Below are 24,461 nucleotides of genomic sequence, written 5' to 3'. Positions count from 1 at the left end.
GCCGGCGGGGAAAAAGTCAGCGGGAGCGGCTGGGGCAGCAGGCTGGTGGAGGAGGAGAAGAGGGAGGTGTGATTGGAATACATCTTAATCTGGTGCTCTGTTTCTGTCAAAGCTTGTTCCGGGTCAAATTATGAGCACTGGCCAGTGAGCTCAGTCCCATTACAAACAGATGAGTCGATCGCTCATCCTGTTACGGCTTTACAAGGCTTCCCCGCTACTGCAGACAGGTACAAATTTAAGGCTGAGCGATGCCCTAAATTGGATCCAGTAACTAGGGCAATGGAACTACAATATCACTTTACGATCTCGACACTGAAATCCTGCCTCACACCACATCTCAACTAGAACCGATGAGGCCGCCTTGCCCTCTCTGACATTTTCAAGATATTACTCTAGTAATATTCATTAAACGCAGCCTCTCCACTAGTCGTATAACCGAACAGGAGTGAAATATACATTACTTTGTTTTGCACAGTTGCCATGTCGTGGCTGTGCAAAGGAGTGCCTCGGTGCAAAAAAATCTCCCCTCGAACTCACTGCCAGATTTGTCATTGTATTTATAGACCTGGCAAGGCTGATTGAGAGAGGCAATAGAGGAAGCTGTGAGAGGGAACAAAGGGAGTTGCTGAGGGAGAGCATAAATGCACGGGGAAGGACTGAAATGATACAGTGGAGGGGTTATCAATCAAAACACTTGTGCATTTACTCTTACGAATAGAGCGCAAGAGCGGGGCTTAAAGTATAGATAGATGTACGCAGTGTGCTCCATCATAAACACTCTCTGTGGTTTAGTTTTCCTTTTATTACCTCTGCTGTCAAATGCATGTGGGCTGCGGTAATGGAAGTGATTGATAACAGTGAATGAAATTAAGTTTTCCCCGTCCAGAACAGCAGGCACGAGCCTACTTGGTCAGTGAGACTGTCATTCTTATGCACGAATCAATGGATATATTAAGTTAAAAGGAGCCACGTAGGACATTGAATGAATGAAGCTGTTTGAGTGATTCTAAGTTACTCGTTTTATATTCCACTACCTTAAAATCGAAAGTTGTGTCAATATGTGAGGCGGGACTCTGCACTGTTGCAGTAGTGTAGCACAAAGCAGAGATTCAGGCTGATTTTTAGTCAGCTGATCAAAGGGAAAAAGCAGATATTAGTCAGGTACACCAAGTGGCAATGAACACATGTGTTTGAATCCCTAAATTGGTTGGATGTGTAAATAGCCAACTGTTTGCTAGCTAGATAATTAACAAGAATTACTTCGCAAAAATAACAACAAAGAAATGTGGTCTGGTTATTAATATACTATGCTCTCTGTATCCCAGTGTTTGTACTATACACTTGGCCAATGATAGCTGATGATTGCAGAAGAAGAAACACTCTACATCATGTTTTATTGTGTAGTGCAGTGCAGTTACATTTTCAGAGATCTCTGTTTTGTTCATCTTAAGTGGCAAAAAAATGTAATTGCAGTGTATTTTCTGGCAGAGGTTTCAGACCAACACATTCCTGCTTCCATCTTGTCAGATACTTTCGCTTGGTCAGTGGCCCTACATGTCAAAATGTGACGCTCCAGTACCCCTTCAGTATCAGTTTGAACACTCAGTGTGTCAAATTACTCTTTTTTTCCACAGGAAATGTATATAATGCACTTGTTAAATGCATACCTCTTTTCATAAGAAATTTAGAACAGGTAAAAAACATTTAGGTTTACTCGTTAGATTTAGGCAACAAAAGTATGTGGTTAAGTTAAAAACAAAAAACACATCCAGTTTGGCTTAAAATAAGAACATTTGTGCAGCATACACATACTAGCACAGTATGATGTCATTAAAATAACTGGATTGACTTCTTTGTTCACAACAGGGTCCAAATATGGTCACTTCTGGCTCTAAAAAACAAGATGGCGACAGCAGAAATGCCGAACTCAAGGCCTCAAAACAGCAGCCCACAAACCAGTGGGGGGATGTCATGATAGCTACGTGAATTATTTATAAAGTCTTTGGGTAAAAGTCCAGAGTTTGTTTGTCCCTACCACCCTATGTGGACTTTCTTAATCTTTATAGTATGGTCGTTCCCCAAAAAATGCGTCTCATACTGCCACTGACAAAGCGTCTGTATTGATGAGTTGGTAGTGGGACTGGGTTGATTGGACATGAAGCAGAAGTGCTGCAATGTGCCCCAAAGTGCCTGGAAGCACCACGATGTGTTGCCTCCTTTTTTCCCTGCGCCCATGTTAACCATTTTAGCTGTTCAGACAGGATGCGCCACAGCCGACTCCTGGTTTGTGAAAATTGTTTTGAATTCTGTTTTAAAGGACTGAAACCAGGCTGGTGAATTTATTAATACCAGCTTTTTTATGAGCCCTGCAGCTGACTAGATGAAAGGGTTAACACAGCAGAAATGGTGTGTGTTTGTGTGTGCGCACATGTATGTGTGTTTTGGTATGTGTGAGAGCGTATTATTAATAACTGTATGCTGCATGTGATTTTTCCCAGGAATGTTGCCACAGAAACCCGGTGTACTGCAAATGCAAGAGTTCTCTTTAGTGGGCCATAGGCTTAATTTATATAGGTTACCCCATTTGGTAATAAATAGTGACTTAATGTAGCAGTTATTTAAATGAAAATCTTTAAGGTTATTTCTTTAAAGTTCAGACATTTAACTATCAATAATAAAGTAGAGTGTAACAGCATGTGTTAGTAGAATAAGTTTAAAATCTGAGAAAATGAATATTAAAAGCAACCAGCTCAAATTGCAGAAGGGATTCAGTTGCAATAGGAGTTGATAAGTGTATCTTCCCCGGTTATGGTGCATTAAATAAACGTGCAAAGTGAAAATGTAAAGTAAGGCCCAGAAGGAAAGTAGAAATAGTCTTTTATGGTGATATGCAAAGCATTTACTATATAATTTCACAAGTAAATAAGATACCATCTGTTGTGTCATCCTACATAATTGCTAGATCCTCCCTTGCCAGTTCTCATTGTTGAAAGGTGAGAACCCGCTAACACATACCAGCCACACACTCACACACGCACGCGCTCATACAAACCAGCGGCCGTGGAGAAAGAGGAGGCCTCCAATGGGTGGAGAGAGGAGGATGTAACTTTAGCACCACGCTGGGATCCATCTGCTGAGTGGCCGTCCCCCTGCGGCCTGACCCAATGGATGCTGCTGACTCAAGCTGACATCGCAGTTCACCGGGGTATCAGGGCACCGAGCACCAGTAGAGCTCAGATGGCTCACAGCAAGGGTGGAAGAGCAGGAAACGTGCTGTCTTTGAACAAAACATTTTCAAGGTAGCAGAATTATGACTTTGATACCAACACTACCAAGTTTAATGTCTAAAAATATGATCAGCAGAGTCAAAACCACTTTGTAACAATTACGGTAAAACCGTGGTTTTTAATTTTGCTGTATGTGCTTTAGGTTACAGAAATAAAACATTGGTAAGTCAGTGATTGTATGCAGCACCACAATTTCATTTGGGGCTTGTAGGAAAGGTTTGCCTGGTTTTATTAGTTGAGATTATGGATGGCCTTTTCTGTAGCAGCCCGAATTTGTGATTCAGGATGATGAAACAGTTAATTTTTAAATGAGGTCCTTGCAAAGTGCAGATCTACAAGACTGAAATTCGGCCTCACTCGTTGCCTCCGTCACATCTAATAATCCCTGATATAGAGCGTGAGACTGATATGTTCTGACAAATCAATATATTGTCTGATTAATATTTCTATCATGAATGGTATTTCACCCGGCAAATGCAATCTGTCACTGCCTTTAAAACTACTTTGCTGTGAGGTTTGGCAGAAAATCTCGAGAGCTTAACAGGATTTACCAAAGCTAAAGGAAAACACATAGATTTGTTTACACTATATAGTCGATGTATGTCAGTTTGATATTTTAATAAAGAACAATATTACAAGTGTTTCATTGCAGCCAAAATCCTTGTAAATTATTCAACCACAACAATTACACTAGCCACCTCATTATCCCTACATAATGAGTCAGCACTGCTGAATAAGATATGTGAAAACATGGAGAAACAAAGGCAGAAATGAGTGAAACGCGTTTGTCAGCTGTTGGGTTCGGAGTCTAATTGGAGCGCTGTGAAAAGATTCACAAGATGCTGGCCCTGTGTGTGTGTGTGTGTGTGTGCTCACAGTTACCACAGGAATCAGCTAAGTGCTTTCGTCCAGTCAACACTGTTATTTCTGACTTCAAAGCCACAGTATGTCTGTGAGAAAATACTGTGTTTTACTGGAAGTGACGGGATGTTTGACAGACTTGAGATTATCGGCGGAGAAGAGTAACAGGATTACTGAGATGGAGTGTGTGAGGGAGAAACTTTGACAAACCAAGTGAATGCAGTGTATATTCATTTGCATAGCATAGTGTACAGTTCTTATAATTAACTGTGCCAGCGTAAGTGGGATGTGCAGATGTTCACAATAGGTTACCATGGCGTCATTGTACTGTATGAAATCAAGAGAATTTGGGCAGAGACGGATGGTGAGAAAAGATTGAGGACTGTCTACATTTAAAGTATAATTGTAACCTGTTATTTTTGTATAAACCAGTTTTTGACCAAATTTAGGCTCAACACCTTGCTTTTGTCTTTAGTGCGAAAGGTCACAATTCATTCCTGGGACAAATGACTCTGCAGTAGTCACGGGTATGTAGATTGGCAGTGCTGGAAACATGACACCTGGATGGACATGCTAATTTTGACCCCTTTTCCGGCATGACTGTCAGTAACTTCAGCAATTCTTTGTCATCTCAGCCACAAATTCCATCTGTCTCTGTCCAAGCAGTGCTCGAGCATTGTTTCAAATGAGTCAGCACAGAGTTTGAAAGACAGACAGAAAATGTAACATATATAAAAAAAAAAGGAACCACTGCATTACTTCCCTTGCCTACAGTTTACTCACCTTGTTTTTCACCGTGTTGGTGACATCAATATGACAAAAATAAAGAAGAGAAAGGCATATCAGTCTATCAGTTCTTTTTAGACAGTTTTTAAAACCCATGTAATAATTTTGGTAGTTAACAGAGAAACATAGGGTAAAAGAGAAACCTGGTTATTTACCTCCTTGTACCATTGAGTCTAACACTATCGAAGTCTCTGATTGCCTGTGTCAGTAGAGACGTGTTTTTGACTTCTCCACATTCAGCCACACTCTGTTATTTCTGCACTGAATGTATTCCTACAGCAGTTAAGGAAGAACACAGTTTGGTTTTTGGCTGCCTGGAGTCTGCTGCATTTACCACCATTACAGGGTCTGGCTTCACGATGCAACCATTAGTAATGTAAGACAATGCAGCTTATCCTTTACATTGCCAAAGTCGGACTTTATTTCAGCTTGTAGATCATTATTAGGTCATTTGGTCTGCCCCCCTCAGGATGAATTCTGATAACATTAGTGATCCTCTGACCTTTAAAGTGGAAAACTTTTTCAGCCAATTCGGCTGTTATAAAGCCATTAAATGGCTGTTACCAGTGGTAAGTAAGGGACTGCCACACCTATTATCAAGTTGAGAAGGCCATTGTCAGGCCATACATTTGTGACAGAAAGGGCTTTAATGGGACTTATGGGGCCCTATATTTAGAGTATCTTCACATTTTTACCTTGCCGTGACAAAGCCTTTTCCTTTGGCACTACATTTATCATCCATCGGCGGTCAGTTGTTTGAGATGCCATTGCGCAGTCCGACTAAAACAAAACTTCACTTTGAAAACACTCTCAATACAGCGTCCACGTCAAGTGGCCTTTTTTTTAAAAAAAAAAAAATGGCTAAGACGTCGTGATATCAACCCCTCTATACAGCATTGTAATGCTGAGCTGTGGGTTGTGCACCTTATCTCTTTCTGCAAACGCGGAGCACGCCGACTGCCAGCTACTGTATGTAATACACTGACTTTACATAAGTATCTCATGCAGCCCTGCTTCAAAAATCATGAACTGTCACTTTAAAGTGACAAGATATGTGTTAATCATGCTTTTGTGGCTATAAGTTGATATTATTAGGAAAATACATTGACATTGATAATATTTGCTGTATAAACATTTTGTTTTGGCAGTGAAGTTTTTGCACTGTAGATAAATTTTCCATTTTGTTGATAGGAGCAGAAATGCCTTTTCTACAAAATGTATCTACTAATGCAAATTAAAAGTATATAAACATAATTTTTAGAATGCTTTCTTATATTCCTTGTCTTTGTAATGGAAAAGTATAGTTGTTTCTTCCAAAGATTACTTTGTCATGAACCTGTCAAATCAAGTAAATACATACATCCTTCTCCTGACCCTGGAGAAATATACTTATTGCTCAGCATTTGGTGTCAGTGTGGCAGCTATACTGCAACAGTAGTCGCAGTACAGTACAGAGAATCCAGGTCTTGGAGCTGCAGCTTCTTCATCAAATGGATGTGGGCCTTCAAATGATATCTTAGAGGAGTGCTATTTTTTGCCTTGTTGGTTTGGTACACTGAGGAAAAAAAAAATTCCAGGATATGTCCCTTTGTTTTCAGAGAGAAATATAAGGCTCTGTGCACCATGGGGATACACTAGGAATGAGACACGGAGCGTTTTACTCATTTTTTTGAAAGGAAAAACCATTTTAAACTCCAAAAAGTAGAAGTATGAGGCCGATTTCTCAAAATGTAATGGACCTCTCTAGGTGAGCATTTCAAACAGGTGTAACTAATCACATTAATTATGGCTGCATGCCATTTCCTGCAGATGCGCTGGCTCCGGGGCCCTGCTACTGCACACGCTCACAGGCACACCTAAATGGAAATGAAGCCATTTCTAACGTTATTAGTTACACCTGTGAGTTTCCGGCTATGACAAGTCAAAATGTCTGCTGTAGAAGGGTTTGTACTGTTGCAGTCAGAGTGGGTTGATGATGACACAAATGTCCTTGAGGTGGCTCCAGGAGTCCTTGAGGAGGTATCAGAGGACCATAACCGGGTTCCTAGCGGCTATAAAGTGGTTTTTATTAAAGAGGATCAGGGGATCTTTTAGGAAGCTGCAGGGTGTCCCAGCAAGATTGTAAATGTCTTAATGCCATTTTTCTGTTACACAAATTTTTGTTTCAAAATATTTGTCATGATTACACGCTGCATAGTTAAATGTTTATTTTTTAAATTTAAATAATGAATGTATTATTTCTTCTAGGCTAACTGGAGATACATTATACTTTTTTTTCTAAAAAAAGCTTTGTTCTTGGGCTTTAAGAAATAGGTCTTGTGAAGAGTTGAATTAGAAGTTTGATATTATGCTCATGTTTGTACAGTGAAGCTAAAGCCAGCAGCTGCTTAGCTTAGCTTAGTTTAGCGTAAAATGAGCTAACAGCTAACAAAATCCACTTATAGGCAAATTTTGTTATCTTTGGACAGAGCAAGGCTAGCTTTTTACCCATTTTTCAGGCTTTATGCTCAGCTAAGCTAACTGTCACCCAGTGGTAACCTTATATTTAATTGACAGATATGAAAGTGGAATCAATCTTTGCATCTAGTGAGTCGTGTGAGCTAATTGCTGATATAAAACACATTCAGAGAGCGCAATACTTGTTTTTCTCAGTGAATGATAATCTTAAATGTATCTTTAACAGGTGTAAGCAGCTGACGTACCCAGAGGACCTTCCTCAGATCTCTGTGGTCTTCATCTTTGTGAACGAGGCACTGTCAGTGATCCTGCGCTCTGTCCACAGTGTGGTCAACCACACGCCAGCACATGTGCTCAAGGAGATCATCTTGGTGGACGACAACAGCGACAGCGGTAAGACCCTTGGCAGCTCTATTAAATAGGATAACATAACACAATGACTTCAGAGCAGCATTTAAGTCTTAAACCCCTTGTGTCTGACTGTATGTGCTCAGTGGGACATTAATTGATGCTTTTCACAGCCAGTCACTGTTGATGTTTGATCCACCATCTCTGGGATCATTTCCTTTTTGCATCATGTTTAATTGTTTCTCATCCACGTGTGTATCCTCTCAAACTCTAAATCACAAAACCTGTAGAACCTGCACTTTATCATTGTCTAATGCTGTAGTTTCGCTGATTCAGTTAAGACAGTCGGCCAATTCATCATGTCTCCTCTTCCCTGGTAGAACGTGAACTAAGGTGTCATACACAGATGAGTTAGTGTGATGTTTTTGGACTCCTGCCAAAGTCGTCAGTCTTATAGTTACTTATGTGCGTCGGTGTGTGTGCCTGTGTGTGCGCGTGTGTGGGACACTGAGTATGTTTGGTTTTGTGAGTAACAGTTGAAGGGATAGAGAACCCCTGAGGGTGGACTCTTGAACACCAGGTTTTAAAATAGCTAAAACAAAAAAAAAAAGAGGAAAGAGAAGGCATGGGATTTGTCTCGTCCTTTTTGAAACTGCTGCGTACAACTGTCTCCATGGTGATGTGGGCAAATGCTTCAGTTGCCTCCACACCATGACGCCCACAGCAGCTGACGATGCTCGGCTCCACAACCCAAAAGCTTCCCCGTTTGGAGAGGGAGGGACAATGAACTAGATTCCAGACGACACTTGGCCCTCCTTCACTTGGCACAGAGTAACAGGCCTGCCTCCCTCAGGCTGGCAGTAGAAAAGGGCGCATGAATAACATACTGAAAGAAGGCCGAGCAGGAGTCACCACTGGCACATCTCTGCTCCCCGCTGAGGCTCTAACTGCCTACCATTAAACAAGGAGCTGTTAAAAGCTGGTGAACAGACAAAAATGGAAGCCGTCCCCTCCTCTCATTATGTCTTTATGTCAGTCTGCCACACACATTTCGACTTACATGAGGGTTTTCCTGAAATAGATTATTGAAGAACAACTCCATTTTCACTAAAACGACTGCAATATTTTTTGACAGTATTTAATTTTAGTTATATTTTACCTCTCCTCCCTTCCATAAAATGTTATTATTGCAAGGGTGATAAAGAAACAGCATTCAGACTCGTTATGACAAAAATTCACTAAAAATCCATAATGAAATTACTTTGGAGTAACTCCATAATAACTGATTATTTATCATCAGAAAACTCTGGGATACTTTAAAGCTACTACATTCAAAATTGTTATATTAAAAAAGGATTAAATGACTGTGGAATGTGAAAGGTGTTGCTCATAATGATGAAGCAATTGAGAATTATCATCTGACTGCAGTTTCTTAAGCTCTACAGAGCATTTTACCATATCAAAATTAATTTCTATTCCTCTACGCTGCTGACAGCCGAGGCAGGCGGAGAAGACATTATGTTTTCAGGTTGTCCTTCCGTATACTCACTTGGAATCAGCAATGAACTGATAAGAATTTCATAGTCAAAGGTCAAGGTCAGTGTGACCTTGCATCTCTCTAATTCTCTTGAATGCAGTATCTCAAGAAGGCCTTCAGGGAATATCCTCACATTTGGCACAAACATCCACATGGACTCAAAAATGAACTGATTAGACTTTGGTTATCAAAGGTCAAAGGACATGGTCACTGATCTCACAAAACATGTTTTTGGCCATAACTTAAGAATATATATGCTAATTAAGACAGAATTCAATACAAATGTGTAATTAATAGGATAAAATAATGAAAAAAAAAAGAAATATAATGTTTCACAAAAACACTTTCCTCAGAAACACTGATATCAGTTACCCACATTAAAGCTGTACTGACTGTAGAGATCTTCTGTGCTAATGGGTGACTGATGTGCTGAGGCAAACAACTGCCAGGCTGTAATTCTAGTTTTAGGTTTTGGTCCACAACTTTACCTTTTTTGCTTCACTCTCATAGCGCTCATCCGTGTTGTTGCAGCAGAAGCAAACAGGTGCTTTCAGAAAAATACATTGACTTTGCATTAACTGACCAGCGCTAAATGGCAAAGATAGTGACTGTGAACACAGTGGAGCCTTCAGCAGCTAAAGAGAAATATCTCTGTTAGAATTCAGTGGAGAGCCACACAGCCAAAATGGGGCCCATATTGGACTAATATTTGCCAAGTCACTTAAAACACGACTCTCAAGGAATGCTGATGTTGCTCTGTATCTGTAAATGGACAAGTCTTTGCTAACAGCTTCACAGTATCAACTTTCTAAGGTTATTAGTCAGTGTTTATTGTTTGTTGCGCTGCCTCAGTTTTTCCTGTTTTATGGAGTTTTTGACAAGAGCAACCCCCTTCATCAAAAAACGACATGACTGTCTAATATCCTGATATTTCAGCCATAAAGTTGGCATCCCATTCTCACTAATTAAACCCTAGAGATTCACCTAATTCAACGCAACAACACCTCAGGCATGGAAACTCATCAGAGCTGTTAGACTAACGTCGTCTCCAGCCACAGGAAGCAGCAAATTGAAACGGATGTACAAGCCGTGTCCTAAACAGCAGTGAGCGAAACAGAGAGCTTAACTCATGTTACAACTTCTGCCGCTTGTTTGGTAACCTTTGCTGTAAAGCATCACAGACTGGTGTTCAACATTAGCACGCCGCGTGCAGTTCACTGACATCACGGCATGCGACAACAAAGTGTTGATGTTTTCATTGTCCACTTGAGCATGTTTGCTACAAGGTCACATTGAGGTCACTGTCTGCGAACCGACACATCTGTCAGCGGCTCCTGCTGCATGTTTACCAACTGTGATGATGATTTGTGCAGAAGTGTGAGCTGTTTCTCGGGAGGCGCTCTGCTGTGACATTAGACAATTAACATGCAGGGCTGGACTGCTTGACCTTTTCTGGATGGCTCTGTCTGTCCCCTCTCATTTAAACAAGGCTCAGTGAGATGAGTGGAGGTACAGCCACGCTCACTCCTGGCATAATAAATCAAGCACAGGAAGCATGTTTGCCTTGTCGCTGCGACACATTTCCTGAGCTGGGACAGCTGCTGACATTTATTGGAGGCTGAGAGAGGTTTATTCACAGCACTGGTTCCAGCGGTCTGAAGTGAAGTCACATTCCCAGTGATGAGTTTTCTCTCTATGTATGTGTGTGTGTGTGTGTGTGTTTATGCGTGTGTTGGGCAGGATGACTCCAATTCATTGTTGTTCGCCATCTTACTAGCAAGGAAAAGGCTTAATGAGGCCTACAGGATTCAATTCTAGCAAATACCACCACCAAATTGATAACTTAATGATTCATATAATGAAAACAGGATATAAACCGAGGAGCAGTTGAATACAGCTTGTAGTATTAATTTCAAATGGATCTGAATTACTTTGAACATTGCATACATTAAATCTGATTAAAGAATGGAGGATTTGCTCATTAACATACTGCAGGAAATTTGTCTGACACATTGACACTTGCAAGAAACAATCTTGAAAATTACACTGGTTCTATTTACAATAAATGAAGTTCATTTGTTGAAATTCTCTGACTTTCACTTCCATTAAAAGTTTGTCTGACTCGACAGTTGCAAAAAACTATTAAAGTGCAAAAGTTTGTTGCAGTTGTGTTTATCACATACAGCATTTAATCATTATTTGTAGTCTGACAACAGTGCACAGTATGTCTGCATCTATAGACATGGGTGTATTATGAGATAATGGGCCCCTGGGTAAAGATATATAAAGGGCCCCACCACCTCCGCTACTTGGGAACAAGACCCACCGCCTTTTGTACACGTGTTGTGTCTCTTTTTCATCATTTTGTGTCCTTTTCCACTTGCTTTGCCTCGTTTTGCAGATATTTTGTGTCTCTTCAAAGTTCCTTTACATCTCTTTTTGGCCATTTTGTCTTTTTTTTTTTGTTTGCGTTGGCTCTTTGAGGTTGTTTTTTTGTTTTTTTCTGCCTCTTTGTAGTCATTTTGTGTCTTTTTTTGGTCATTTTGTGTCTCTGTGGTCATTTTGTAGTCACTGTGTATCTTTGAAATTCTTTGCATGTAATTGTTATTTTGTTTTTTTAGGGGTTTTGTGTCTTTGAGGTCATTTTTTAAAGTCATTTTGTGTGTTTTGTTGTCATTGTGTGTCTTTTTTTGTCCTTTTTGTCTCTTTGTAGTCTTTTTGTGTCTTTTTTTTTGGTTGTTTTATGTCTCCTTGTAGCAATTTTGTGCCCTTTTGGTCATCTTGTGTCTCTTTGTAGTCATTCTGTGTCCCTTTTAGTATTTTTGTCTCTGTAGTCATTTTGTGTCTTTTTGGTTGTTTTGTGTCTTTGTGAAGTAATTTTGTCTGTCTTTGCTGTTCCTTTTCATGTCTTTGTGGTCATTTCGAGTGTCTGTACATCGGTACATCTTACAGTAAAACAGTGACAATTTGGAGATGAAGGCTGGTGGAGGCTGATGCTTCAGTTCAGTTATCCATCCATGTCTGTAGAGCAGGTAAAATGTTCACCCGGTGATGAAGCAGAGCAGAGCAGAGAAAAAGAACGTAACTTAGTTTAAAGAGTGTATCCCTGATTGTTGCTTTAAAATGTACCCGTCGGTGATTCAGAGAAAAATCATAGCATAATATTACTAGAGCGTAATTTTAAATGAAGTGGGTGAAAATGTTATGAGTAGGCAAAGGATGGAGGAGTCAAAAAACAGGAACTAATTTACCATCGTGCTGCTTTCAGTGAATGTGTGAGAGGTGGATATCCTCCGTATTGCTGACAAGCTGCTGCACAGATTACTTCCGCAATGCCAAAATGTTCCCCACTTAAAGTGAAGGGCTCATACTGTCACACAGTTTAGGGTTGTTATGCCGGGATGAGGAGTATCATTTTCCTTTTGGCTGCAATGTTTTTGAATATTTAATGAAATTCACATTAATGTGGTGAGCCAGTTTACCCGTTAGGTAACGTCACTAGTCTGCTTGTGATCGATCAAAGTGATTGATTTCAGACCTGTTTCCGTATCAGTGTCTGAGACAAGTCCATAAATCCACTGCTAGAAGAATGTGGCCTGTGGTTTGTGCAGCAGAGACTAGACCTTTGTAAACACAACAACAAAACACAACTGAAGGATGTTCTGAGGCTGATCTTACTGGATCGTAAACAGAAAATCCTGTGGCTTATTTGAATACAAGTATGCTGCTAGTTAGTCAGCACATTGGGGGCAGTGCAAAAGAGAATATAATTCAGGATTTGCAGCATGTAAGTGAATGCTAATGCTTTACCACAGTTTAACTAATCAAAAGCATGTTCAATACCTATTTGCCATCCATCTTTAACACAGCGGCTTCCATCATCTCCTTTGTCGACACAGGAATTCATGGTGCTCCTCGCGCAGTCTACTACGCGTTCATTTTAAATTCATAGCATGATGGATAGTTATTTATCCTCAGCTATGTTTCATTGCTAGTCCTTTAAAATGTATTCCCTGCTCCATAACTCTCCTCTCATGGATGCAGTCCAATGTTTTATTTGCTAGGATCAGAGGGAGGCCCATAACTTTTCTCCTTCCCAGCAAAGCCCAGTAATTATTACACTCTAATAGCTTTTATCATATTGTTGCTGCAGGGAAGGCCGATGATGAAGGAGACTCGTCGCACAGGTTCAAAACCTTTCTATAGTGCAAACAGAACCAAACTGCAAATGTCTTAGAACCTTCAAAGGGGTGCAATGCAGCCTCTAAAAGCGACTGATCCAAATGGGAATGCAGTAAAGTTGAACCTCATTATTTCTAAATGATCTTACGTGACATTAGAACTAAATGGTAACAGCATGCTCATTTGTAGCCGACCCCATGCTGAGATGCTTTATACCAAAGAGATTAAAGAGTAAAAGGTCTAACTTTGATGAGTTCAGCTCTCTCTTGATGGAGTGCCTATTTCTTTTTGTTATAGTTTTGCTTAGAGGGCACCACAGTGTTGAAACCAAAAAAAGTCCTGGACTTAGAGTGGTCAAGACTGAGTCAAGACCGAGGCAGGGCGAGTCCCACAGTGCATGACACACTTTCAGTAAAATGTGGGATATGTTGAAGATGCAAACCAAAGGCAAAACTGAAAGATCCATATTCCCCTGAAAACATCCACACAAAACAAATGAAGAGTCCTCTTGATTCACCTCTTTCATTGCCATGCTGTGTGTATATATATATATATATATGTTTGTGTGTGTGTGTGTGTGTGTGTGTGTGTGTGTGTGTAGAAGTGTACCATGAGAAATGTCTTGAAAAAAAAAATAATCAAAAGGCATTGTAGGGGTGAGTTTATATGTTGAAATGTTCTTTTGTTTTCTGTGAGTGAATAAGTACAGACACGGAGTGACATAACATCTTTATTAAGCATTCATTTTAAAGTTTAGTGATATTCCTATTTGGGTTGCAGCTATATACCAGTTTTAAGGTATGTGATATGAAAGTTGATGGATATCATACTGCGTACATTTGCTTATCTACGATATTGAAAAAAAGTGCAGTTTTACAGAGAATTTGCCCTTTATTTTAATCATTTTTTAAAGGGGAGACTTTTTGTATGTAAAAATGGTTTAAAGTTTTAATCATAATAGTAATACATTTGTTCAAAGCTAACCCAAAACTTTTTATTGCTTTATGAGTCATTCTGACTGATAATAATAATAATAATAATTCTGTAATACTGTAATTCCTTGAAACTGCAATATTTTTGGAGATGGTTATCATAGTTAAAATCTCATACTGTTTCAACCCTAATACCCACAATCGTGGTCTTGACTGGTCTTGACATAAAATCTATTGTCCTCCTTGCCTGAGACAATGCCAAGGCAGAGTAAAAATGCTGTTGAGTCTGAGACCATGACCTTCAAAAAGCAGTCTTGGGACAAAGACAATTCTCAAGTACTGCGACACTGGGTTACTCAAAACCGGGTTTACATTTGGACAAAAGTAAACCTATACAATCTCAGATCGTGAATATAAAATGTTCTAAAATCATCACTTCTTATTGGACAGTAGTGGCACAACTCCCTTAAATGTAACTTAACTAAAAGTAGAACCACCAGTCACTGACAAATTCTCCTATCCACAGGCAGCATGTCTTTGAGCAGTAGGAGAAAAAAAGCAAAGATGCGTTGTTTGCACAGAAATGCTGCAGCCAGCTGCCCGGCAGTTTCACCTCTGCTACCTACTTGCAGTCAGAGTGCTACCACTGTCTGCCCTGCTGCCCATTAGTTCATTTTAAACGTAAAAGTACCATTGAAGTGGAGAACAACGCATCCACGGACAGACCGAAACAGAGAAAGTTCCCCTGAGTGGTTGCTTTAGTTTGGTGTCAAATGCTAGAGCTTGATTTGCTTCAAGGGTCACTGCTTCCAAATTCACCCTCTCTCCGTGCACCAGCACCATATGTTAAGACCTTGAGCTGGAAAAAGACTCCTGACAATCCTTCCACTCACTGCGTCTCCTCAGTCACACAGACAGGGGATTAGACTGCCATTTTTCTACTTTCACTGGCTGATTTATGTGGCGAGCCACAGTCAGAAGCTAGGTGTGGATGCTGTTCAGAGCCGGTGTGCCACAAGCGTCCTTATTAATCTCTCCCTCAGAAAGTGGAACGCTCAGCAGTAACCCAGAGGAGAAGCTCAAACAGCCATCTATCCTCCAACGAAACACAGACAGCAATTTGTGCAACTGGCTGTTTATCCGGAAACTTTTTTTTCCAGTGATGACAGCCAGACTTGTCTGTGAGAGCAGAGGAGGAGAGATGTTGTAATCCATCTGGAATAAAGACATCAGCAGTGGAATGCATTAGATAGTCACATCGTACAGCAACCTGTATCGTAACCTTGAAGACTGTCTCAATTGGGATTATCAAATGAATGCTGCTTTTCTTGATATTGTTGGATTTGATACAGGATTTGAGTTAAAAACACATCTAAGCTCTGAAAGATCAAAATGATTTTCAACAAAAATACATAAGCCCTCAGTGGATCTTTTACCTTTTTTCATCAGTGTGGTGTCCTTTTCATATTAAAGCAGAAAGGGTAGCTCAGCAAACAGGTCTCTTTACATTATTTTTCTCTCACTATTTGGAGATGTCATCATGCAGGTGAAGCTGCCAGCTACCATGATTGTTGGAATCTAAAGCAATGCATAATAATAAATTACAGTAATGAGATTACTGTATTATTTAACAAGTATTATAAATGTTTACAGTTTGAAATTTGTTTGTTTTGAAATTTGAAAAGTAATCACATTACAATTGCTAATCCCAGTAATTCTGTGTTTCTGCAATATTTGGGGGTTGGCTTGTGAATATACTGATCTCTACAATATGTCGAGGTGGATGTTGTGGCTGCAGCAATTAGAACAAGCCAGGTAGAGCTCTTTCACATTCGGTCTGAAATCACCGTAAACCATTATGTCTCATTTTCTATTTGTACGTGTGATGTCAAACGTGTTGTGTGGGTTTGCAGGTTTTGGAGTTCTTTAAAGGCATCTAGCGGTTCTCAGCTGAGCAGCTAAAGTAAAGTTACAAATAAGAATAAGATGCCTTCGTACGATGCTGAAGTTAGCTTTTGCAGCGTCCGATTCAGCAGTTAGATATGGGTAGAAGAAACAGTGAAATCCTCCCTCTTTTTGCATTTTCACAAACAGAATAAAGGTTTCACAAATATGAAACTTTGATTCAAAGAGTCATTTTTCTTATCTGGTATAATCTTGTCCAGATTTGACCAATCTAAACATAGTGGTTTTTACATCTGGACCAAGTTTTGAAGTTTCCCTTTAGCTGCCAAATTAGAAGCTACAAATGGGAAGCTAACTATAGCATTGCCAAATTTATTTTGCTATTGAGTAATTAATTGGGATACTGATGTGATTACTTTTTAAATATGTCATTTGTATGTAATGAGTAGATGATTGAATTTTTCAAGCAGCTTGCCCACACTGGTTGCCATTCTTATTCACTCTTTTAACCAAAAGAGTAAAAAAAAATTTTAAAAGATAGAAGAAAATAACCTTCATTTTCACTGCAGTCCTGACATAAAGACTCAAGGAAAGTTAGACCAATCCCATCTTGGAAACACATTTTCTGCACCCCATGGTTAATTCACTCACGCCGTCATTTGGATGTAATTTAAAGGGAGATTTTCTCTAATCTGCTCTCTTTCAGTGGAGCTGAAATTCAACTTGGACCAGTATGTGAACAAGCGCTACCCAGGCCTGGTAAAGATTGTGAGGAACAGCAAGCGGGAGGGCCTGATCCGAGCCAGAATACACGGCTGGAATGCGGCCACGGCTCCTGTCGTCGGCTTCTTTGATGCTCACGTCGAGTTTAACACTGGCTGGTAAGAAAAGGTCATGTTGAACATGAGAAGGTCTGAGCTGTTTCTCTGTCCTTTCTCACCTTTGCCTTTGTGGTTTGCTTTTCATGTTTTCAGTACAGAGGGATGTCATGTAAGATTATTATCACTGAAATACGCAGTTTAGTGTGCCCTAAGCATTTTGATATAGCGCCAGGTCAATTCTAACTGAGACAGCACTTTTCAGCAGAATGACTCTTATTATTACTGAGGGTTTATCGTTAATAAGCTTTCCTCTTTTGCATTGCCTTTGAAAATGTGAGTAATGGGCTTTGGTTAGAGCTGAATAAAAAGACAGCCCAATTTAAATGACACTACCTGTCCAGCAAATGCACACTGATGACAAGAGAGAGAGCCAAACGCTGTGAAAAGTGAGAGTGAGTGTAATTAAAGAGGGAGCACAAATGCTGAGCATTTCAACATAATTTTACCTGCAGGTTCTGGGCTTATTTTGAGATGTGAAATTACTTTGGGGGGTCTCACTCCAATGTCTGGCTGCTGCTTAAGTTTACCAGCAAACAAGTCACTCAAATAGATGTAATTGACACCTAATTTGAGCCTGTCAGTGTTTAAAAATGAAGTGTAGCTTTTGTTCCCTGGGAGGCAGGGAGAGGGGCATGGAGGGATGAAGAAAGAGGAGAGATGGAGGAGGATAGCAGAGAGATATATTTTCCACTTGAAAATGGTTTACTGTGTCCATGGATGCAGTTCAGCTTTTTTGGCTAACTAGATACCAGGGATGTAAACAAATATCATCAATTGTTTTGTATATGAACAGATAATCTGCCCCGAATACAAACATAAAGCAGAAGCAGCAGAATTTTTGCAGTAATATTTGTTTTTTTGTCAGCCCCCACTGCTGTCACATGTTATATCCCAAGCGTCACACTATTTCCTCTCTATCATAACTCAGTAAAGTTAATACCTTGAAATCTGAGCAATCAGGTTAATATTTTGAAGAGAAAAAAAATGTAGGAAAAAGGCAATGAGAAACTTATTACGGAATGACCCAAAAGTGAGCAAGAAATTCATTTTAAAAAAGTACAAGAAAATAACCTAAAAAATACCCACAAAAATATCGAATATCGAATCCTGGCTCTTTGAGCAACTTGACAGTAGATGAAAACTGAGGAGCTCAGATGAGGGGCCGTCTCAAATGTGCATGCAGAGGTCATGCTGGGCCATTAACAGCTTTTATTTAGAGTCAGTGTAGACTTACATTTTCATTTTATGAATTTGTATTTCAAATACAAAACATGATTCATTATATGATTAATTCGGGGCATTATGTATATTTTGTGAGCAGCTTAATAAACAGATACATATGTATGAGTAGTATTAATGGCAGTAAAAAACAATATGACGTAAAAAACGAGGCAGGCTGGATGATTCCCAACAGTTCTGGTGTCGGCTTTTCTCACCTCTGAATACAGATATTTTTGTGACACAAACAGAATCAGATAGTAGCACTGTCTTACACCCTTATCGAATTCTGCCATACTCACATGTGATGCCTCATGAAAACAGTATACTGACAAGCCTGTTAAAAGCAAACTCAGTGCTTTCTTTAACTGGTAAAGTATTGAAAAGGATCCCTTTGTAAAGATAACATGAAAGCGCTAAAGGTCAGGGTGATTGTGAGCCTGCTTATGAAATTAACAAAGCATGTGTATTCTGTCTACCATGTATTAGTCAGCCATTTACCACCAGACACACTGACCCTTTAGCCCTTGTAGTGATATGATGTACCTTGATCATTGCCTCTCGGCACTCTGTTTTTGTAGCGTGAATGTGAACTTGCGGCCCGCAGGCTGTGTAAGACGAGCCGCCCAGCCAACAAACAGTACTCAGGGAGACGGTTGCATCATTGCCTAGGTGCAGTTCTGATGATAATTGATACCCTGGTGGATCCCTCATCTGTTTCCCCATCTGTTCTTGCCCAAAAATAGACATGCCTTTCATGCCCCCCACGTAACCCATTCACCTCCATGTAGGTCTCCTCCTCCTCAGTTCTTGTGCTATGTCATCACCACCCCCTGCTCTACATGCTGTCTCCTTTCAGTTAGTTCACCTACTGCCATCGTGTGAATTTCACAAACCTCCCTCTTCTGCCCCCCAACACACACCCCCACCCACATACCCGCCTCCATCTTCCTTTGATAACTGCTGCCTTTATTTTATTTTATTTTATTTTTTGTCTTGCTGCTTCAGATTTGCTTTTGCATGCGTTTTTATTTACAGAAGTCCATGAAAAGTAGAGCAGAATCCCTGTGATTTTTCTACAGGTAGATGCTGGGTAGAGGAATATGGCAGGGAGGGAGGTTGACAGACATCTTCAAGAAGCTCCCTCTTGCTGCTTAGATATCTTTTTCGTGTGTGTGTGTGTGTGTGTGTGTGCATTTATTATCGACTGTATGTCTGCAAACATTCTGTGCCGCTCCTGTATTCAGATAGATTCACTCGTGCTAGCCACACTATCTGTTTGTTACAATGGAAGAAGCCCCCTATTTATCATAATATGATTATTCACCATTGCACATACAGTGATAAGTGAGATGGATGGCTCCTGTAGATGCTGTGGAGAGTCTCCCTCAATGACCTTGCACACGCTGCCTGTGCATACTGAGAAAGAGACAATGCTGCCAGCTCTCAGCTGCAGTGCTGTGATTCATTGGCATGGCATTCCACCTGGGGTGCTGTACATTTGCAGCTGAAATGTAATGCTGGTTCGCATTACTGTTAAAGCAGACATAATTGTACCATCCTGTATATTGCTCCTGACAGCTGTTTCCCATTCCCTCACACCATGTTGGTTTATGAGGAGTTAAGAAGCGAGGGTTATCCACCAGACGAGTGATGGAATCAGATTTCCACAGCTTTGCTCTGCTTTAATATGAGGATATGAAATTGTTGCCTATCATTAAGGCAGTATTGCATCAGCTAAATGTTCATAATCCATCTCCTCTAACACTTTATATCCATCCATCCTTGAGACAACGCTTGTCCATTCTGCTTCAAACAGGGCCCGTTTCGCTCTGCCTGCTCTGTAAATAAACGGGATTAATGGCAGGAAATGGGAGCGTGTTGTAATTAGGACCTACTGTATCCTACTATGCAGCTGCTGAGGAGAGTCGCAGGGAAATTGATATTTATTTGGTTTTGAAGTCCCTGCACTCTTGCAATCTCAGGTTATTAGCGATTAATGATTAGAAGTATAGCAGCCACTCCCTGCTGAGTGTGTGCGGGAGATAAGATTGCCATTGCAGCGAGGTTGTAATGAAATACATGCTTCAGAAAGCAACACTTTGATGAATTTTGAATGCTCCGCTGCGATGTGACCTGGAGAGTTTATCTAAAAATGAGACAAAATGGTGGAATTCATAAAAGTAAGAATGTAGTAAAACCAACCTCTGCGTCCTGCAATTATGAAACATGTAATATTTGTCATATTCATATTTGCTATCAGGTTTTTTTTGTTAATATGGCGCTCTAGCTGCTTATTATGCCACACAGGTGCAATGGTATTATATTAATCTCAGTGGTACATAGATTTGAGGATTCTTGAAGGCTGAGGAAATATTTTCTTAGCAAAGTAAATCATGTCTTTACTCTCGCTTACTTTGTCTGGTGGTGGCTTAGTGTTTATATCTGTCTGGAGACAAGAAAGAAGGCTGCAGCCATACTTAGTGCTTCACAGAGCACAAGCCAGGCAGACCTCCAAAACTGCAGAAAAGACGGGGATTTATGCCACCTTTACATTTCTATCGTATCAACCACATCCTGAGCAAATGCATTTAGAAGTAGTGTGGAATCTAACATTGCATCGCAGGAAGCTTTTTTTTCAGTTCATGCTTCTGCATCCCACTGTCTACTTCAAAAAGCCTCAAAGCCACAATGAATTGACATTCTGCACAGATACCTTTTACTTTCTTTAGATTCTGCATTTTTTATGGGAGGCAGGAGACTGGCCTGTATTAATATGTGCTCTATATTGTGCATGTCTGAGCTGCTCTGTGAGACAGCCAGGCAGGAGGAGTGTGGAGTGCGGACGACCTCACATTTACAGAGAGTTAATGCAGTTATGAAATGGCCAGAGGCACTGCAGGCTTAGATCTTCTTCAAAGACACACCCCACACTGTCACATGCACGTGCATCACTTGTACACAGGCAACAAATTAAAACCTTCACAGTTCATTTTTACGCTTAAAAATGACCAATTTACACAGTGTTACTTTAACCCTTGCATTTTTATTTTAATAGTAATTACTGAGTCTTTGTGCAGTTTTGCTTTTAGCACTCCTCTTTCATCAACTCCAGCGTGCATTTGGAAATAAACTCCCTCACAGTGGCCTTTATGTATTATATGGATGTACAACAGAAAATTTGTCATGTGTCATTTCCATGCAAAGTTCGGCATTTACCAATATGGATGTGAGCAGAGGCTGCAATCAAATCTAACATCAGGTCTCAGCAGAGGAATATTAGTATCATTAGATCATTATTAATTAGATCATATTCTGACTGGCATCTACGTATTTGCAGCCACATATTATTCACCTAAAAATTTACAAAATATTATATTTTATAAGCTCTAATTAATCTAAAATATTTGAAACACTGACAAGCCAAAGCATGTTTACATCATTTATCATTAAAAATAAACTATATAACATAGTAATTATTTAAATTCTAGTAGCATAGGCGATTACATTTTACCGATGATGACTTTTCTTAAAAAAAAAAACACTTAAAATACTTAATGGATATGTCACAGACAGTATAGAGGTTAAAAATGTAATTTACATTCCAGAAAACAACTTTGACTGTGTTTTAACAGCAACATTTTGTTGTTAGAGTTTTAATTAAATTTTAATTAATTTTTCATAACATAAGTTTTGTCAAGGCTTTCCAAAACATGAGAAATGTAACTCTCCTCAATTTGTCGTGCTATTCTTGTCCATGCTCTCACATCAATTATTTGGGTCGTTCGTTGAAAGCTACATTACCACAAAATCCCCCCCCATGAGTGGTTCACATGTTCACTGAGAGCCCTCATGCTCTTTGGGGCATAATTCTGTGCACAGTTAGATTTCATTATCTGATAATTCCATGCTCCTGAATCATTAACTGTTTGAGATCTGTTGATCTGGAAATTCTAAATAAAGAAGGTAATCTCAAAGGGGAAGAGCTGCAGGACAAAGGCAGGACACTGAGGTCAAGTAAATCAGATATAAATTACGATTTTACAGTGATATTTATCCTGGCTTGTAACACTTATGTTCTGTTTCTTTGATTCTGTAAAATGTGTGCGCAGCTATTATAAAAGACAAACAGTCAGCCATGAAGAGTTAATAAATCAAAGGAGCTCCTGATTCAGTATGAACCTGAAAATGAAAGTAATGTCATGATGGTGCGGACGGCACTGGAGGATGTCAGCATGAATTCATAAAGTTGGATGAGTCATAGGGATAGGAAAAAAAGTCCTATTGTTGTATGGAACAAGGCATGATTTTGGTTGATGAGGATGAAAGCCCTCTCCGTTTTATGCAGATGAAATTGCAGATACAGGAAGAGGAATGACGCAGGCTCGTCTGTCAAAACCAGATGTGTCCTCATTTCCAGAGCGTCTCGATCTTATCAGCCTCATGGTTCCCTGAGGTGCTGGAGCTGCTGGCTGGCTCTGGGGTGTTTTGAGGGGGTTCTCAAGGACGCAGAGAGATGAATGGAAGGTGCTGGAATGGCAGAGAGAGCTCCTCGAGGTTAGGGAGTGTAGAAGGAGATACAGCAACAGCAGCACCTCAGCTCGCCACGACAAGCTAACCACGTGAGGAGGAACATTAAACAATCCTGACTCAAGGTTCACGGCAAAGTCTTTATGCCAGCACCTACTTGCATGGTGTAAATGATATGTGGGCCTTCAGTCAGCAGGGTTTGCTCATACTATCCTTTTCAAACGACAGAATGGCTCATTGAGTTGAACAACTTGTTTGTCGGACGGCTTTGAAACATCAAAAGGTTTCAAAGAGAATTCATCATGTTAAAACCTGCAGCAGAAAAGATACAGACAAAAAATAATAATTCAGGCCATTTATCATCATTAAGTTATTTCTGAAGTCAAACTGTCAGATTGTTTTTCCAGAAAAGAGAATATCTGACAGACATCAACACATTTTACATCTTCTATATTGTGATTAGAATATATGGCTAGTCTGTTGTTTTTTTTTGTTTTTTTTTTTAAATTTTTAATACTCCTTTTTCATGTCGACTAATCTGTTGGCTAATCTATTGCTGGACTCTCCTGCGGCTCTAGCATTACTGTGGAAGGAGGTCAAAATGAGTTTGCAGTGAGTGGATGGCTTCATCAAAGTCTGCTGTCTTCCCTTTGACAGATGAAGGTAGTCTGTGTGTACGTGGAAGCTATTCAGTCTTAAAACACTAGTGTGAAATCTGTTATGACACAGGCTTTGGTTAAAAAAAGAATGTGACAGTGCTGTGTAACCATGTATGTAAAATGAGAGCTGGATATGGTGCCACCACTCAGCCTTGTTGACAGTTTGTGGCAGGGGCCACTCGTGGTACTGCAACTAAAACATTCTCTGCAGGCGCAAAAGCATTTTTCCCCTTAGAGTGGTGTGGGGATGATGCTTATTTTTGGGCCAGAATGGAAGATAGCACATTCCTGTGTCCTTGACAAATAGCATATCGGATTTTTTTATTGGATTTTTAGATTATTGCACAAAATATGCCACAAGCAAAAGAGTAGTAGTGTAAACACAATCACCAGAAGTGAAAAACTAACAACTATGGCCATTTTCTCATTGAGTCTGAGCTTGTCTTTGTGAGTCTGCCTTCTAAGTATGATGTGCCCTCTACTGCTTTATTAAAAATAGCCTCTGATTGATCAACAGACTCAACCCAAGACATCATAGGTTGCTAGTGAATGGATGTGATTAAAATCTGAAACACAAAAAATTGCAAAAGGGGAATTCAACAATTGGTACCCAAGCTGGCTAGCAAAAGACCAGAAGCACACTGTGGGTGGGTTTCTGGTCTTCAGTTCGTGATTGGCGTGTTGTTGCTGCTGCCTTTCTGAATGCACACCGGAGGACTTAAAGTGAAATTATTTTGGATGGAGCGCAGATATATTGAGCTAGTCTAACATAAACACGAGAAACGGGAGGAAACAGATAGCCTGTCGCCTTCAAAGCTTAATGTTTGTGTAATCTGTAAAAAAAAACACCCAAACACCCCAAAATCTCTAAACTAAAT

The 24,461-nt window shown here is 40.0% G+C and overlaps 1 protein-coding gene across 2 annotated transcripts in view; it reads left to right on the top strand.

Annotated features, from left to right (window-relative positions):
- The window catches only part of galnt9 (polypeptide N-acetylgalactosaminyltransferase 9), a 109,932-nt gene that overhangs the window by 23,589 nt on the left and 61,882 nt on the right, over window positions 1-24,461 (top strand). For both annotated transcript variants that reach the window (XM_042487464.2, XM_042487465.2), the window contains exons 3-4: window positions 7,618-7,784; window positions 17,002-17,176. In XM_042487464.2, coding sequence (XP_042343398.1) covers window positions 7,618-7,784; window positions 17,002-17,176 — 342 coding nt within the window. The remainder of the gene's footprint in view (window positions 1-7,617; window positions 7,785-17,001; window positions 17,177-24,461) is intronic.

The sequence above is a fragment of the Plectropomus leopardus genome, chromosome 4 (assembly GCF_026936395.1).
Source record: "Plectropomus leopardus strain MGB_pleo_1.0 chromosome 4, ASM2693639v1, whole genome shotgun sequence".
In the NCBI taxonomy this organism is placed as follows: Eukaryota; Metazoa; Chordata; class Actinopteri; order Perciformes; family Serranidae; genus Plectropomus; species Plectropomus leopardus.
Note: the sequence above shows the minus strand (reverse complement) of the source record. Positions and strands in the feature narration are given on the sequence as shown.